Source organism: Fragaria vesca, linkage group LG2, assembly GCF_000184155.1.
Source record: "Fragaria vesca subsp. vesca linkage group LG2, FraVesHawaii_1.0, whole genome shotgun sequence".
In the NCBI taxonomy this organism is placed as follows: domain Eukaryota; kingdom Viridiplantae; phylum Streptophyta; class Magnoliopsida; order Rosales; family Rosaceae; genus Fragaria; species Fragaria vesca.
Genome location: NC_020492.1, coordinates 10255793 through 10273146, shown reverse-complemented (window position 1 = coordinate 10273146; position 17354 = coordinate 10255793). Strand labels below are relative to the sequence as shown.

The following is a 17354-nucleotide window of genomic DNA, read 5'->3' as shown; positions in this document are numbered from 1 at the left end:
CTTATGTCTAATCCCGAAGCACTTTTGTCAATTTTAGAAGCAGAGCCATCTTCAGGAGTGCTTTTCCTAATCCTAATTGAAGAGAGACTCTTAGTCCTTCACCCTCACAATTACTGCAAGTTAGTCAAGTTATGTTAATTAGTGTATCCAAGTTGTTTTGTTCAACCTTCAATATCAGATCTTCAATCATGTCCGCAGGGAGGCATATATTTTATAGCGCAGTGGTGCAAGTACCAATAGCGAGAACCATACCTAGAAGCGAGGGCAGCATTCCAGTCATAATAGGTCTCTACAAGCAAACTCGGTTTTGGTATGATGGTCCATATGACTATGATAGTGATGGTCTGGTAACCTTTGTGGCTGCACAAGAATTTCTGGACACTCCCGAACGCCTGAGTCAAATTGTGGCCGAGCAACTTTTGCTTACGCCTATCCCAGAAGAAGAAGTGCCAGCTATTATTGACAAGCTCGTTCAGAAGCTTTCTGTGGTGTCTGACGTGCCCATTGATATGCCTGTAACTGTTTTCATATTCGACATCACTGTGTCCTTAATAGGTAGTGCTGACTATGCTAATGTCATTGATTGGCTTGCAAGAGAATCCTTCAGATATTCCGACCATCTCATCATTAGAGGAGGTGAGGTTATAGAGGAACCCATTGCATCATACGAGGCAAATCTCACTCCTGCAAATAGATCATTCATTCATGGTTTGAAGAAATCAAGACTTGATAATTTGGAAGAAGCTGTAATCAGAGAGACTCCATCTTGTGCCATCTGTCTTGACGATTTTGCAGAATCTGTTGAACAACTGCTCACTTGTTTGCCCTGCAAACACCATTATCATGTCAATTGCATTGTCCCGTGGCTGGAGAGGAATCACATGTGCCCGTTGTGCCGATATCCCATGCCGACTGTGGAAGCCGGCGAGCCAATAACAGAGGCTACTGCAGATTAATTGTCAACTTGTAGGAGCTGCTGGGACGATCCCAAGTTGTAACTCAAGAAATTATTGGATGAGTTCATGTTTCAGGCTCTATACTATCTTTTGCTGAAGTCCTTGGTTTTATTATAGTCATGGGTCAGAGGTGAATCAACTTATGTTTACTCAAGTTTATGTGTGGAACTTTGATCAGCTTACTTTAGGTTTTCACTAATGAAACTTGAAGAAGGTAAAATGGTTGGATGTTGATTTTGCATATCTCAGACTACATAATTAATATCTCTAATTGTTCAATCAGTAGTAATTAAGCAATGTAATCAAGAATAAAGTATGGTAGTGTATCAATAAGAAGAGCAAAAGAAATCCTCTAAATTAAATTTAGTCTGCAAAAGGAACTTTAATTGTGGAGAAAAGAGAGGAACGATGAATTGGGAGAGAACTACGCCATTAATTCCATGACCCAAATTAAGAAGGAAAAACTTATGGGGGGAAAAGTTCCAAAAGTGATCTAATGTAAATTTCTTCTCTCCTAATTCCCCTAGCATTAACCTAGAACCCTGTATAAACCTCAATCTGAGCTCTCTGTATTATCTGAACAGCATATTGGAATTGCCCTACTCCGACCTTAGCTTTGCTCACAAGAAAAGAGCACAAGGCAAGAGTTTGAAAGGGATTGATCTAAGGTAATGGTTCCCATGGATATTTTTCTTTTTCCAATATATATCGTTTTCTTTATCTATGTTCTTAGTTAGGTTTGGAGGATATTGTTCTCACTTCTGAGTTGACTACAACTTGTAGATTCTATAAAGCAAATGAAGCTCCCCTTTTTGACACTGCAAATGCGGCGTGTTTTCTTTGCCTTGTTGGTAATTCTACTCCTCTTGCTTCTTCCTATTTTTTGTCGTCATCACTATGATTTACAAGAATGTGTTTCCTCTTACAAGTATGAACTCCAAATGATCTAAGCATGCAGGTATCTGGCTGGTGGTAGTGGTACTTTCTGGTTTATTGATCGGTGTCACCAAGCATGTTGAGCATAATGTAGGTTCAAACCGCAAAATCTTATGCTTCGAGTGATGCCAGCTACATATAACTTACTAATGATATACTACTTTCTGATCGAGTTTCAGGTTTGTACTTGCGTTTTCGGAGAGTGGTTTAATCAGCCTTGTTCACAAGGATTGCAGAATGGCAATCGTCCTCCTGATTCTGATGATTGTCATTATGGCTGTCTTCCTCTTTAGTTACTTTTTCCTAATGCTGGGTGCTGCCAAACGGGAGATTCAGCTTTGTACCAAACTCATAAAACAAGATGAAGCAACTCGACAAGCTGAGACAAAGAGTATGAAAAAATCTGAGGCAATTACAAGTGCAAGCCATGATGTTCGTAATGCTCTTGCTTGCATGACTGAATTGATCAGGATATCCTGCGATGAAGTTTCCCAGGGCTCCGAAATAAAGGATTATCTAACACAAATGGATGCATGCACAAAGCACCTCTTAGGTAAATGATTAATCTTCTCAATAAAACCAATTTTTCGTTGTTATGTTTATTTCAAATTATGTACTTAATTGTTTTACAGGTATATTGAACTCTATTCTTGATAAGAGCAAGATAGAAGCAGGTAAGGTGATACTTGAAGATGAGGAATTTGACATATTCCAACTTGTTGAAGAGGTAGTCGATTTCTTTCTTCCATCTGGTTTAAAGAAGGGCGTAGATGTGGTGTTGGATCCTTGTGATTGCTCTCTTCTAAAGTTTGCACATGTGAGAGGTGACAGGGGAAGGCTTAATCAAATATTAAGCAACTTATTAGGGAATGCTGTCAAATTTACTTCAGAGGGACATATAACAGTTCGTGCTTGGGTTCAGAAACCTAGTTTCATGAATTCAATCGCCGCTGCTGATTCTGATAAGAATAATGGTTTCTTGAAGCATTTTTTGTGTTTCTTGAACTACAAGAACATGGCCAAAGAACAATCAGATAGTATCAAATCAGTGAATGGGGTTCAACATGATTCAAATTCTTTGGAATTCGTTTTTGAGGTTGATGATACTGGGAGGGGAATTCCCAAGGAGAAGCAAAAAGAAGTGTTTGAAAACTATGTCCAAGTCAAAGAAACAACTCATGGAGCAGGAGGTACTGGCTTAGGACTTGGTATTGTTCAGTCTCTGGTAAGTACTATTCATACTAACTAATTCTCTGGTAAGTTTATTTTCGATGATCTAAGATACATGAATGTGTGTCTTGCATTAGGTACGCTTGATGCACGGAGAAATAGGAATTGTGGACAAGGAGATTGGTGAGAAAGGGACATGCTTCAGGTTTAATGTTCTCCTGAGAGCTATCAATATGTGTGAGGTACAACAAGACCTTGAAATGGGAGGTGATCCTAGTTATGATGACAGAGATCAACAATTGGGATTAATAGCAAATGCAAGCCCGAGATTGACCATATTTCATAGTCCAAATCTCACACCAATTGGAAGTCCTATGTTGAATGTCTTCCGCGGCACCCCTAGTAGTTCTAAGGTAGAGGAATCCATTGTTGTACTACTGATTAAGAATGAAGAGCGGCGGAGAATAGTATACCGGTTCATGAAGAGCTGCCTTGGGATAAAGGTATCAGTGGTAGAACAATGGGAACAACTAGCTCATACTCTCAAGAAAATCAAACACATGAAGATGAAGGGTTACCATTCTCCATATCATCCTAGTTCATCTTCATCAGGAATCTCTGATTTGGGTCTGCAGGACTGCAGCTTGAGCAAATCTGCATCATGCAACTCCGGTAATAGAGCAAAGGAGTTAATGAGTGCTATAGATGGAACATACAGCAACATGTGCTCTCTATTCAAGAAGACGACTGCCAATCTTGGCGGTGCATCCGCCTCTATATTGCTAGTGATAGATGCTACAGCTGGGCCATATCCAGAACTATGTAAGATTGTAACTGAGTTCAAAAGAGGCCTTCAAAATGCTTGCAGGACCGTTTGGTTAGAAAATCCGCAGTCTCATAGATTAATGGACTTGAGTGGCCTTGATCCGGATGATGTTATCATCACAAGGGCACTTCATGGTACTCGTCTATTTGAAGTGTTAAGATTTCTTCCAGAGTATGGAGGTGCATTGCCAAACAGATCAGCAGGGGACACATTTCAGGTTCAAGATCCTAGCTCATCTAGATATAGGTTGCATACTGATGATGAGTCTGATATCTCATCTTCACCGTACCATTGTCATGATATTGGCTCTACATCAAGAAACTCACCAGTTGGACACAGAGAAACACATGAACATGGTAATCAAATAAGCACATCCTTGAGTGGGAAAAGATTCCTGGTTGTGGAGAATGATAACGCAATGAGGTTTTTGGTTAGGACGATTCTGTCAAAGGAGGGAGCAACTGTGAAGCTTTGTCAAAATGGAAGAGAAGCCGTAGATGTAATTCAAAAAGATCTTGTCAACCAAAAGAAACACGAATATGATTTTGTACTAATGGACTGTCAGGTAATGTGGGTGTTAGCTAGTGAATTCTTGTTAGTATATATATTAATTCTTGTGTACATGTGTAACTTTGTTATTATTAAAATGAACATGCAGATGCCTGTAATAAGGGAAGTGGAGAAACGTTACAACGTTCGCATTCCGATTATTGCATTAACAGCTGATACACCAGGCGAGGAAACAAGAAAGATGTTGGAGGCCGGCATGGATGACTATCTGAGCAAACCCTTGCAAAAGAATCGTCTACTTGAAACAATGGCTAGACTGGTAGGGAATTAACTAGTAAAATTCATGACCGTCAGAGAAGAACAGACAAAAAAACTGATGCAATAAGCTTCGTCCATGCTTTATTTAGCTCAAGCGATTGATTATTAGTCTTTATTTTTGTTCTGGGTTGGTTTTGTTTGGCGCCAAAGGAAAATGGTGGAATGGTGATGATGGGTTGAAACAAAAGCCACGGCTGTGTAGCCGAGAGGTATTGCAAAGAAGAGCTGAAGCTAAACACTAACACACTAGGATGAAAGTCCCCATTACCCCTAATATCAAATTTATTTATGAAGGCGTTTCCAGACGCCGACACGTTTCCAGCCATTTTCGACACGTTTCCGCCTTACGTGAGAACATAATCGAAACTTAAAAGACGCTGACTACACGGTGGTCTGCCGGAAAACGGCCAAAAAAGGCCGGATTCTCGTCGGATACTTATCCGTAGATAAGATGAAAATTAGGGCAATGACGATTTTTTGCCGCTAAAATGTGGCTCCACCATTTGAAAAAGAAAAACGGACTAAGGCGTGATGCTACGGCTATATTCTCGCGCGTATCGTAGAACCTTGAGCTCAATCAACCATCCACCTCCTCCCAGCCTCAACCTGCAAACCATTCTCGGCCAAGTAGGAGCCCTCGCCACGCGCGGCCAACTCAACGAGGCACTCACACTCTTCTACACTCTCCAACCGCCACCCTCTCTCATCCGCTGCAACCAAACCTACGCCACTCTCTTCCACGCATGTGCTCGCCACAACTCTCTCCGACAAGGCCTCTCTCTTCACCACTACATGCTTGCCCACAACCCGACCACCCCTCCCGACCTCTTCGTCTCCAACCACCTCATCAACATTTACTCCAAATTCGGCTGCTTAGACCACGCCCGCCACCTGTTCGATGAAATGCCTACAAGAAACCTCGTCACCTGGACCGCTCTCATTTCCGGCTTCGCACAGCGTGGCCTTGCTGACAATTGTTTTCGTTTATTCGCTGCCATGTTGCCGCATCACCTCCCGAACGAGTTCACATTTGCCAGCGTGCTCAGTTCGTGCGCCGCCGCCGAAACTGTTCGTGGGCGGCAGGTGCACGCCCTCGCGTTGAAAATGTCTTTAGATGCTTGTACTTACGTTGCCAATGCTCTCATTACCATGTACTGCAAGGGAGGTGTGTGTGATGTTAGTCGAGACGATGATGCATGGAAGGTATTTACAACCATGGAATCGCGGAATCTTATATCCTGGAATTCCATGATTGCAGGGTTTCAGTGTCTTTGGATGGTGTGGAGCCTTCTAAAGCTCCTCCATATCTCCAAGCGGCCAAGTCTCGGCTCGTAAGATTTTCTTAATTCTAAAACCTTTTTATTAGCTTAAATTGGGTATTTAGTTTTTGTGGTGTAATGAGACGCTGATTGTGGACAGGGACAAGCTACCCCGTACGAGATGGCAGTTTTCGATTCTGTCAATTGTTTGATTTTTGACGATAGAGATGATGATGTTGCCTTTGAGTTGCATTTTAAGGTGGGACTAGTTTCATATTGGAATTTTTCCATTTCCTGATTTGCAGATGATCCAGACATTTAGTTTGATTGTACTTTTGTGTATAGAGAAGTTTCTCAAACTAGAAAAATTTTCACTATAAAGTATAAACACCATTTATTGTATCAAGAATTCAATCTTCACTTTCACTTCCTCCTGTTTGATTCTGCCGCAATACCATAGATGTTTGTCTAATTTCTTATTTCTCTGATACCGTTCATCTTCATTAATCACATAAATAGATACATTGAAAGAATATCATCCTGAACCCCAAGACATAAAACCAAAGCAAAATATTGCGTGTGAAGATGTTTATATCGAATGGTCCATCTAGCAAATTGTATAGTTCCGGATTACTACTACTTTTATATAGTGTAGTTCAAGTATAAGAAGTAAGTGTAGTCTTTAACCTTCATACAGGTTTTGTTCATTGATTTTGAGTCATTTTTTGCAGGACTCCGGTAATAGAGCGAAGGAGGTGCACCCTTTAATGAGTGCTATGGATGAAACATACAACAACATATGCTTTCTATTTAAGAGGACGTCTGCCAATGTTCGTGGTGCATCCGCCTTTATATTGCTAGTGATAGACTACAGCTGGACCATATCCAGCATAATGTAAGATTGTAACTGAGTTCAAAAGAGGTCTTCAGAATGCCTGGTGCAGGACCGTTTGGTTAGAAAATCCGCAGTCTCATAGATTAATGGACTTGAGTGGCCTTGATCCAGATGATGTTATCATAAAAAGGGCTCTTCATTAAAGTGGTAGGATTTCTTCCAGAGTATGGGGGTGCAGTGCCAAACAGATCAGCAGGGGACACATTTCAGGTTGGATCAAAAGTAGCCTCTCCAGCTCATGGTTCATCAAGATATAGGTTACATACCGATGATGAATCTGATATCTCATCTTCACCAATCCAATGTCATGATCAGTCTCATGCTCTACATCAAGAAACTCACCAGTTGCACATAGAGAAACACATGAAGGTAATTGAAGCACAACCTTGAGTGGGAAAAAAATTCCTGGTTTTGGAGGATGATAAACTAGTGAGCTATTTGGCTATGAAGACTGTTAAAGGAGGGAGCTAGTGAAGCTTTGTCAAAATGGAAGAGAAGCTGTAGATATAATTCACAAAGATCTAGTCAACCAAAGAAAACATGTATACGATATTGTACTAATGCACCGTCAGGTGATGAATTGACCATGATATCCTCAACCAGCCTGTTAATATATTCTTGTTCCTAGTTTTGGGTGCATGTGTCAGTATGTGGCTTTGGTGTTGAAATAAACATGCAGATGCCTGAAATGGATGGGTTTAAAACAACAAGTCAGATAAAAAAAAAGAAGCGGAGCAGTCTCATCATGTTCGTATTCCTGTCATTGCATCAATAGCTGATACACCAGGCGAGGAAACAAGAAAGATGTTGGAGGCTGGCATGGATGACAATTTAAGCAAACCCTTAGTAAAAGATCGTCTACTCCAAACAATGAGTGATATGAGCACAAAGTGTTATGTTTGTAATGTGTTTGTAATATGTTTTCTACCCTACTTAGCTATGATATTCTCATAATAATACCATTTCTGACATGTTTTGTGATTGTAAAGGACATAAGAGCATAAATCAAGAAAAGAATGTTAAATGATTATATAAGAGGAAAATGTAGAAAAAGACAAAGAAGTCTTCTTGAAGTCCAAAGAAGAAAGAAGAAAGACACAAAGAGTTTAATTGACAAAAGAAGGCCTAAGAAGTACAAAAATGCAGAAAACCCAAAGGAAGGCCCAAGTAGTCCAATGATGAAAGAGAAGGCCCAAGCAGCCCAACAAAGGGATGAGAAAAGTCAAACTTGTGGAGCTAGTCCCACATCATTTTTTAGGAGAAGTTCTACCAAGATTTCCTCTATATAAAGACAGCTTTGGGTACTTCTCAGATGATCTCTTCCTCACACAAAAATCAGTGAAACACATTAGCCTTCTTTCTCCTTTTCAACTCCTCTCTCCAGAAAAGAAGCAATTTAAGCTGACACCTTTGTAGGACTTCTCCAGAAGGCTGCTGAGAAGCATCAGGCTTGTGTGTTCCTTTGAACATCTCTAGCTTCCTTGAAGATTTATAAAATGTAACTCATGTCTTGTTTCTTCTTTCTTGTTATTGTTCTTTGTTTTCTTTTATTAGATTTCAAAGTTGGAATTGGCTGGTTGTTAAGAACATGAATATGTTAATTTTCAGAATAAATTCATGCTATTTCAACTTGTCTATGATAGCATCTGATTCGTTTTATGCCTTGTTGATTTCATTAAATGTATAGTTTTGTTTGAACTAAAACTCTAATCTGCAGGTTAGTGTTGCTAGGTCTCTGAACTAATTCACCTAATAGTTTTAGGCAGAGATCCAAGTAGTAAAGGTTATGTAATAATAGCCGAAACTATGAGTTACATGCTTACAGGTTGGGCAGCGCCTGCGACTTGGGCATGTTCAAACTCAAATTTTTTTAGATCTTAATAATTCATGTTTAGTGTAGACGGGTACTCTGAGTCGACACTGAGTATCGATCGCAGCCTTCACATGAAATATTCTCAGTTCTAGACGTTCTGTGTTGGGAGATAAACTAAGTAGGATTAAAGGAATACATGACCTCGTAGGCTTATGTTTCGAGTTTGTTTTTGATATCGTTTGGCAATGAAATCGATTAAATGTTTGAGACATGTTGATACTTGTTTGTTTGATTTTGGAATTGCTGGTTAATGTGTGTTGAAGATGATCACTTGTATATATTAGTTTAGTTTAGTTTTTATTTTTATCTTTTAGTAGGAATGTTAGAACCAAACTCTCAAAACCCCCTTGTTTACCTTGATTGTATCATATGTATATTTGTAAATCAATACTTGTACATATTTTTATGTTACCTACTGACTTTTTACATGACCATTGTTACAGGAGCACCCTTAGTCCCCGGATTGATCGAACCTTATTTGCCTTATACTACGATTGTCAAAAAGGGTTCTTAATTGTCGCACGCCCGGTAACGGGCACGTCAATGAGCAGACTAGTAAGGAAGTCGTAAAATGCTGCGGTAAGCTGAAATTATGTTCTGTGCGAGAAAGAAAAAAGAAAACAAACCAAAATAACAGAGTTTTTCATTTAAGTGATCAGCTTTGTCTCTAGTGTCTTGGTATATTGTCATATTGAAGCTTTAAACATGACAAAGCGTGGAGGCCATGCTCAACTTCAAGAACAAGTGAAGTTCAACGAAGTCATCAATAAGTTTGACAAAGAAGATGAAATCACATTACAAGAGAACGTACTCTCCTTATGAAATGCACATTCCCTTGTGAGGAGAGTGTCAGCAGTAGTTATAAACCAACAATAAATCAAATGATTTTCAAATTTAAGTTGATATTGAAATCAAGTTGGTTTAACAATATTTTTGTCAATATAGTGCATGAACTTTAGTTTTTACACATCCCCCGAGAGAACCCAGGCTAGCATAATCAAACAAGCAGATAATTTTAACATCTACAACATCACATTTTCAACACAACAACATTTTCAACTAGAATAAGCTAAGATAAGCAAACTTGAAACCTTATTTCTAACTCTTTTCTTAGTGTTTGATCCACCACTTGTTCCTTCACCCTGTTTGATTAAAAAAAAAAAAACTCAAGTCATTTAACTGAAAAATGTAAAGATTGGTGAATAAATGAAGAGCTCATTTATGAATTGAGAACCGATTTTGTAAGAGAATGGATTAAGACTTACTGCTACAGCTGCTTTTTTAGCTTTTGTAATTGGATATCCCAATTTGTTGTGTCCAAGCTGCCTATAAATTTTACAAGACATTTTGGTCCCTTTTTTTACCCAATTTCCCCTCAAGGGGAGCTGGTGGTGTTGTGGTCTTGTTCTTCTCCCCTGCTTCCTTATTTCTCTTCAGCTTTGACCTCCTAGTTTGCCTTTTATATGGAGGATGAGCAATTGGATAATCCACTTGTTCGCAATCATCGTCCCTTGTGATAGGGTTTATGTTAGAAGTATATGTCCGCAAATAGGTGCTAGGCATGAGATAATCATCACAATACAAGGCAACCTCTTGTTTCTTGAATCTTATTGCACAAATAACATGCACACAAGGGATGACACTCAACTGCCACTTTCTCCATGTACATGTGTGAAGACCCAAGTCGACTGCATGTTTGCTGCCATTTTCACCACTTCCAGTCACTTGGAATACGAACTTACTACCCTTATGAGCTCTATATAGTGTTGCTCTCTCTAGTCTTATCTATATTCTTCTTTATCCTCGGACCAACCACATCCTTCCACTTCTCACATGCAACCATTTTGTTTGCATTCCTAACCATCATGTCCATCTTAATCTTCTCTAGCATGGTGAGAATGAGCTTATCCCTAGTAAGTAAGATAGTTGAGTTGAAAGACTCACATAGATTGTTGAGAAGAATATCACACTTCGAATCATCTTCAAAAAATGCCCTACTCCATTGTCTTGGATGCTTCTTTTCAAACCAGTTAAATGCGGCTTGGCTGAGCACCCTCAAATCTTCCATATGTTTGTTGTACCAAGGTTTGGTACTGCTTCTTGCCGCATTCCACATCACCTGCTTCAACTCCTTTGTTGGATTCTTTTCCTTGAAGTTATTATACAAATTTTGAACACAGTGTCTGTGCTCAGCATTTGGAAACAAAGCTGCATGAGTCACAAAAGAATCGGTGAATTGATGTGCTCATATTATCCTATATTTCTAAGCCTCTTATGCTTGAGATTTGTGTTTAGTTCTCTTCTTTATGACTTATTTACGTTATTTTAGTGTTCTTGTAGGTTTGTGTCGTAGAGAGAAGAAAAGGAGCTAAACTGTGCAAATAAGGATTAAAAGGCCACTGTAATCCCAAGTCTCAGAATCTCCCTGTGCAGAACATCCAACTTCTCTGAATTGCCGGGAATTACTTAGATCGAATCAGACTATGAGCCTTATATCATTGGAAAGCTATAGATGTCTACTTTCTGTAGAAGTTTACGGATCTCAATTTTGATACTTCTAGACCGAGTTATGATAGTTTGAATGAAGAGATCAGATCAGAAAATTTGCTCGGATTTGCAAGCATTTACGGAGAACTCAAGTTCCATGGCACAAGATCATCAACTCTAATGCTTCAAGGACAATAATGCAGATGAGGATTCAAGGAGTACATGTATTCCTAGTTCTACAAGAGATATCTCAAGGTTTTCCCATTCCATATCAAGAAAGGAGTCCGAATCCAAGTCTTACAAGGAAACTTGAAGCCAAAGATGAGCAGGAAATCTCCCTTATATAAAGAGCACGAATTTCATAGAGAAGGGCTTCCGAGACGTGACATACTGGGAGACAGCCATCATCACCAATCTTCATCCCTTTTCCCTTTTAGTCTTTTTATGTTTTTCATTGTTATCATTGTGTTTGTTATGACTCTTAGTAGCTAAATCTTTTGTTAGGGCCATAATGGATCCATAACATGACTATTCGATGTTTTTAGTTGGATGATTACTTTATTATTGGATTGGTGTTGAGTTTTTAATCTCTATAAGAATTGTTGCTTATTTCAAAATATTAGAGACTCGCGACCTTTAGGGTTTTGCTTTAAGCTATCTGATGCAAGAGTAGGTAGATGTCCATGCTAAATCTTGAATGCTTCTTGTGATTAGAAACCATAGATTGATAAGAACGGATGCCATGTTTTATTGGTTTGTGTGAGTCCTTTTGTTCTCATCGAACTTCATTGACCCTTAGAGAGTATATGTCATACTTCTAAGAATAGTTGGATACTATACTCTGTTATAAGGTAGTATTCATGTTTTGGAGAACTTATGCGTATAAGTACTCTGCCATAAAACTTATATGACGGATTCTTCAACATCGGTTTAGTAGTTAGTAATTAGAAGACTAGGAACTCGAATATGATTGTGACAGTGAAGTTAGTTGCTCTAGGATTCATCCATCATTGTTTTACAACTTTTCAAAACATCTCTCTCAATTATCTTGTGTGACATTCTCAATTTGTTTGTTTTACTCTTTTCTTATTGTTTACAAAAATCACAAAAATATCTTCTTATTTTTTTGTTAGTCGTTAGAGTAGTTTGGTCAATTAGTTAGAGTTGAAAGTTAGTTATCCATCCCTAGTTGGAACGACCTCGTATTTGCATATAAGCTATACTACAAACGATTCGTGTACTTGCGAAGTTATTAAAATTTGACAACAAGTTTTTCATAAACAATGTTCTAAAATTTATAAACCAGATCAAAGTTAATGGCATAGACTAGAACACACTTGTAATTGAATTCCCCAACCCATTCTGCTTGTCTGACATGAAAACATAGCTACTGCTATCCTCCATTCTTAGATCCTCCTTCAAATACTCAAGGAACAATGTCCAAGTTTCTTGAGACTCTGCCTCAACAACAACATATGCAATGGGGTACTTCTCATTATTTGCATCTATTCCAATTGCTGCTAAAAGTTTCCTAGGATGTTGCCCTTTAACGTGACAGCCATCCAAGCATATGAGAGGCCTACTGTTATGAAATTTTATTTAAAACTCGCAAGTGCACGAATCGGTTGTAGTATAGCTTATGCAAGTACGAGGTCGTTCAAACTAAAGATTGATAATCGATTTAAATCCTAACTTAATTAATCTAAACTAAGAACACAAAAGTCACGATAACAATTTAAAGAAAAAAATAATGATGATGGAACCTAGGGTGTCAGAAACGACTAACAATCCTATTTATGCTTTGATGCGACTAACAGACTATTTTGTTTATCTAGATAACAATTCTCGTATCTAAGTCTATGTACGACACTTAGACCATAGTTTTCTTTAAGAGTATAATTCTCTCCAGGTACAATATAAGTCGTATATCCTAACATGCAGTCTATACAGTTACGACATAAATTTAACATGTAAGACTCATTACGTTCTAGAAAGCAAGAGAATCATGCAAATCATTACTTCAGGTACGACAAATGTAATTCACAATTCTTAATCACAAGAAGCTAATATGAATTATATTGTAAGTACCACCTCAAATTCATCTTTTAATTTACTAGATGCAAAGCCTTAAGGTGATCAATCAAAGAACTCAAACATATAACATCGATTAAAATAGTGACTAAGAATTCATCATAAAGAAACTATAAATCAATTAATTAGTCATCAAAAACATAAACAATCATACTAAGACATCATCCTTGTAACACCTGAAATATTTGATCAGCTTAATTGGAGGTCATTCGGTAAATAGTTTATCGACCTTGATAGTATTGAAATGTGTTCGAGGAGATTTTAAGGAATTTGTATTATGTCAAGTCCATGATTTAAGAGTTGGACAAGAAACTATTTGACAAGATGATTTCGTGAGAATTTTCTTCAGATTTTTCGGAGTCCTGAGCTGTTTTATATGAATTTTCAAAGTTTTGGGAATTTAGAAAATTATTTGGAAATTAAGAATATTTCAACGGTGCAATCTGGGCCGTTGAAAAGTAAACCATTTGATCACAGCCGTTGAGATAAAGTCAGTGGTGAGTATAAAACCAAGCTGACTGGGTCAACTAGTCAGAGAGCCTAAGCTTCTGTTCCCCGACACCGACTCGACGCCGCTCCCGATTCGGTTACCATCCGGCGATTGACGACCACCAATCGGCCGGACCATCTGGAGGATCCCGGCCCGTTAATTGCCTTGGTTTCTTCGATTGACAGCCGTAGGAGGAGGAACGACGCCGAGAAGCTTTGAACTACCCGACGGATTCTGAGTTTTCCGGCGACCTTCTTGGGAAATCGAGGTAGCTTTTTTATCTATTGGTCTTATTGCATGCTAGAAACGATTGGTTCTTGAGGAGTTGTGTTTCTGGGTTTTAGGGGTTTCGGCTCCAAGGAGGGTTGTGACTCCGACATTATATCCGGTGCATCTAGATGGCTTCCTGGGTGAGAGGTGATTGAGTATTCGAGCTCGACAAGCCTGGGGAATGAAGAGTAGGTGAACGTAGAAAGAGACTGCTTACGGGTAAGTGAGGCTGCCCTTTATCTTCAAAGATTGTGGTTGTGATTGTTAAGTTTGATTTAGGGAGTTTATTTGATGTTCTGATAGTGAAGAGACGATATGAGTGGCCTGGTGTAGCTGATGCATGTCGGAAGTGAAAGCAAGCAGAGGAGCAGTAGTGGAAGACTTGATTGATGCTGAGCTACTCTTTGGGTGTAAATAGTGGTTTTGGAGTTGGTCTCACACAATTTGATTACAAGGTGAGTCTAAACTTACTATTTTACTTGCCTAATGGAATGACGTGTTTTGGATAATAATGCTTGACTGGGTTATGTTCATACTTCTAGAAACTTGGTTGGTTGCCGAAGTGAGAGATGGGTGTCTTTATTGATTAATGTGAACTTGTGTGGATAAAAATAATAGGAATATGGTTCTGTGTTTTCGTGAAAATGATCTTTGACGGCTAAGCATTGGAATCATATGTGGGATTTGGATTATACTGGGCACTAATGGCATTCATGATTCATCCCAATCAATTATGCTTGTAGCTAGATTCAAATATTGCTCTTTGCATGTGATGCCGAGTGGTGGATACTATTGGAATTGGAATACTGCCAAGGCAATTGCTGGTGATTATATTGTTATTCTTGATTGAGATGTGGATTGTTATTAAGGGTTATTATATAAAAGTTGATCATGAGTGTTATATATGTAATGACAGGCTGATATATGACAATTGCAAGGATATGTCTCAGTTGGAATTGTGTGTGTATTGGTGCTCATCAAGACCAATATGACTACATGATTATGAACTGGTCTTCAGTAACACTATGGGTGTCCATAGTAGTGTGTTGCATTGCTATATGATGAAATTGTGAAATAAATTGGTTGATATGCTAAAGGCATGAGAATTCAATGAGACTTTGATTTTAAGATTAAGTTTGGAAATTAACCAATTGAGTTCGGATTGTAAAAATGGTCAAAACATAGAAAGTTGATTCGACGAATATTAATTAGTCGTCGAGATTACATATACTTGTTACTAAGTTGTTATTGAAATGTTGGATATCATGGACTTCAGTTACCCGTGGAGTTTGAATGGTCTGAGAAGATTTCCATACAATTCAATAAAATGCACTAGAGCCAAAGCTAAAGTGTACCAGGTAAACTTATGATAGCTCTGCACTGTATATATAGTATATAGAGTTTCGCTGATTAGATCGATCAAACAAGCTGATGAGTAGTTGGCATGTATAGTTATGCTTATTTCTGTTTTTTATTATTGATTTGTAAAGAAAATGGTTTACAATGCCTAGAAAAATTGCTTATTTGAATCGATTGAACTATGTTCAGGATATTGCTTCGGAATAAATGTGATCTGGATCCCTTGACACCATCGCCTGTAAGGTTGTAGAAGATAAAACTGGTCTTTCATGGCATCTGGTAGCCACGGGGAGTGTTCATCTGTTGTTTCAGATCCTAAATGGAGATATGATGTGTTTTTGAGTTTTAGGGGTGAAACACGACTCGGTTTCACAGCTCATTTACGCGAAGAATTGCGAGATCAAGGAATTACACGAGTTTTCTTGGATGAAGAAGAGCTTCGGAAAGGAGAATTGATTGCTGACCTCTTCTCAGCAATTGAACAATCGAGGCTAGCCATCCTTGTGATTTCTCAGAATTATGCTTCTTCAACGTGGTGCCTGAGAGAGCTTTCAAAGATTCTAGAATGCATGGAAGCAAGGGGGGGAGTTCTACCAATTTTCTATTCTGTGGAGCCTAGGGATGTTGGAAAACAATTGGGAACTTTTGAACAAGCGTTCATTAATCTTCAAGAAAGATTTAAGAATGACAACGAAAAGGTGAAACAGTGGAGGGCTGCTTTAGAGAAATTGTCGAATATCAAAGGGTGGACTTCAAAGGATAGGTTAGCCTTCCTTCTTTCTTTCCTAAAGTTTAAAACTTTTTAAGAATGAGCAACTGGATGTATTTCTTACCTCTACGGTTGCAAACTTGCAATTTATCAGAACTTTGTACTTACCTTTACCTAGGAGACAAGTGACTTCTATAATTTTATTCAATTATTCTTCATTTACAAGTAGAATTTTCCAATACGTTAGTTTGGTTTAGCTAGAACTTAATACATGAACGACTAGAAATATAGTTCTCAATTAGAAGTTAAGGAAAGAAAGATACAGTGGTTTAGGATTCTTATCAAACAAGAACGGAGACCAATTGACTGCAAGTGGAAAATAAGAAAAAGAAAATCATGTTAATTTTTTTATCTGTTACTGTTCGTGTTAGTTGATGCCTTGGATTATGTTGTTTTCTTTTTGTAGATCTGAGCCAGAGCTCATCAAAGAAGTTGTTGAAGAGGTACGACACAGAGTACATCCTGTATGGTTAGAGCCTGCAGAAAGGCTAGTTGGAATTGATCCAAGACTGAAGCGCTTGGATTCCCTTTTGGAAACAGGGTCAAACAATGTTCGCCTTATAGGGATATGCGGGTTGGGGGGGATAGGTAAGACAACCCTCGCTGAAAGAGCCTATAGGAGGAGATATAGTGAATTTGAAGCTAGCTGCTTTATTGAGAGAGTTAGAGATGATGATCTAGCCAATCTAAAAAGAAAACTTTGCATGAACCTCATGAATATAAATATAAGAGACTGGAACATGCATGAAGAACATAGATTGAGACATTTCTTACATGAGAAAAAGGTTCTTATCATTCTTGATGACGTGGACGATATAAATCAGTTAAAAGCTTTTTATGGTGATGGAGAGTGGTTTCATCTGGGGAGTAGAATCATTATTACCACTAGAGACGAGAACTTGCTAATTGCACTTGGTATAGAAAGGATATATAAGATGCAGGAGTTAAATGATGATGATGCTCTTCGACTTTTTAGCCGGGAAGCTTTTGGAGGAGATTTTCCGCATGATGATTATATACATCTGTCTAAAAGATTTGTCAATTATGCCAATGGTCTTCCTTTAGCTCTTAAAGTTTTGGGATCACTTTTGCATGGGAAAGATCCAGAGGCATGGCACGGGGAATGGAGGAAACTGTTGAAGGAA

The 17354-nt window shown here is 38.5% G+C and overlaps 3 protein-coding genes across 3 annotated transcripts; all 3 read left to right on the top strand.

Moving 5' to 3' along the window:
• Positions 1–1075: 1075 nt before the first annotated feature.
• On the top strand, positions 1076–4729 carry LOC101294823 (histidine kinase CKI1-like). Its single transcript, XM_004292356.1, has 6 exons — positions 1076–1086; positions 1541–1624; positions 2072–2445; positions 2525–3117; positions 3200–4453; positions 4547–4729. Exons 1-6 carry the CDS (start codon positions 1076–1078, stop codon positions 4727–4729), a joined length of 2499 nt encoding a protein of 832 aa, XP_004292404.1.
• Positions 4730–5215: 486 nt separating this feature from the next.
• LOC101307549 (pentatricopeptide repeat-containing protein At1g71420-like) lies at positions 5216–6716 on the top strand. The gene is made up of 3 exons (XM_004290202.1): positions 5216–6047; positions 6136–6234; positions 6707–6716. Exons 1-2 carry the CDS (start codon positions 5248–5250, stop codon positions 6185–6187), a joined length of 852 nt encoding a protein of 283 aa, XP_004290250.1. The 5' UTR covers positions 5216–5247; the 3' UTR covers positions 6188–6234; positions 6707–6716.
• Positions 6717–13857: 7141 nt separating this feature from the next.
• Positions 13858–16283, top strand: LOC101307263 (TMV resistance protein N-like). The gene is made up of 4 exons (XM_004290201.1): positions 13858–14079; positions 14156–14300; positions 14385–14536; positions 15630–16283. The coding sequence occupies exon 4, from the start codon at positions 15710–15712 to the stop codon at positions 16244–16246; it is 537 nt and encodes a 178-aa protein (XP_004290249.1). The 5' UTR covers positions 13858–14079; positions 14156–14300; positions 14385–14536; positions 15630–15709; the 3' UTR covers positions 16247–16283.
• The last annotated feature ends 1071 nt before the right edge of the window (positions 16284–17354 follow it).

Bases quoted from the DNA above. Each gene is read 5' to 3' on its own strand.
- LOC101294823 (XM_004292356.1), top strand. The intron at 1,625-2,071 runs GTAATGGTTCCC...ATCGAGTTTCAG, and splicing joins TTGAAAGGGATTGATCTAAG to GTTTGTACTTGCGTTTTCGG. The intron at 3,118-3,199 runs GTAAGTACTATT...GTCTTGCATTAG, and splicing joins TTGGTATTGTTCAGTCTCTG to GTACGCTTGATGCACGGAGA.
- LOC101307263 (XM_004290201.1), top strand. From the start codon at position 15,710: ATGGCATCTGGTAGCCACGGGGAGTGTTCATCTGTTGTTTCAGATCCT.
- LOC101307549 (XM_004290202.1), top strand. From the start codon at position 5,248: ATGCTACGGCTATATTCTCGCGCGTATCGTAGAACCTTGAGCTCAATC. The intron at 6,048-6,135 runs GTAAGATTTTCT...GATTGTGGACAG, and splicing joins AAGCGGCCAAGTCTCGGCTC to GGACAAGCTACCCCGTACGA.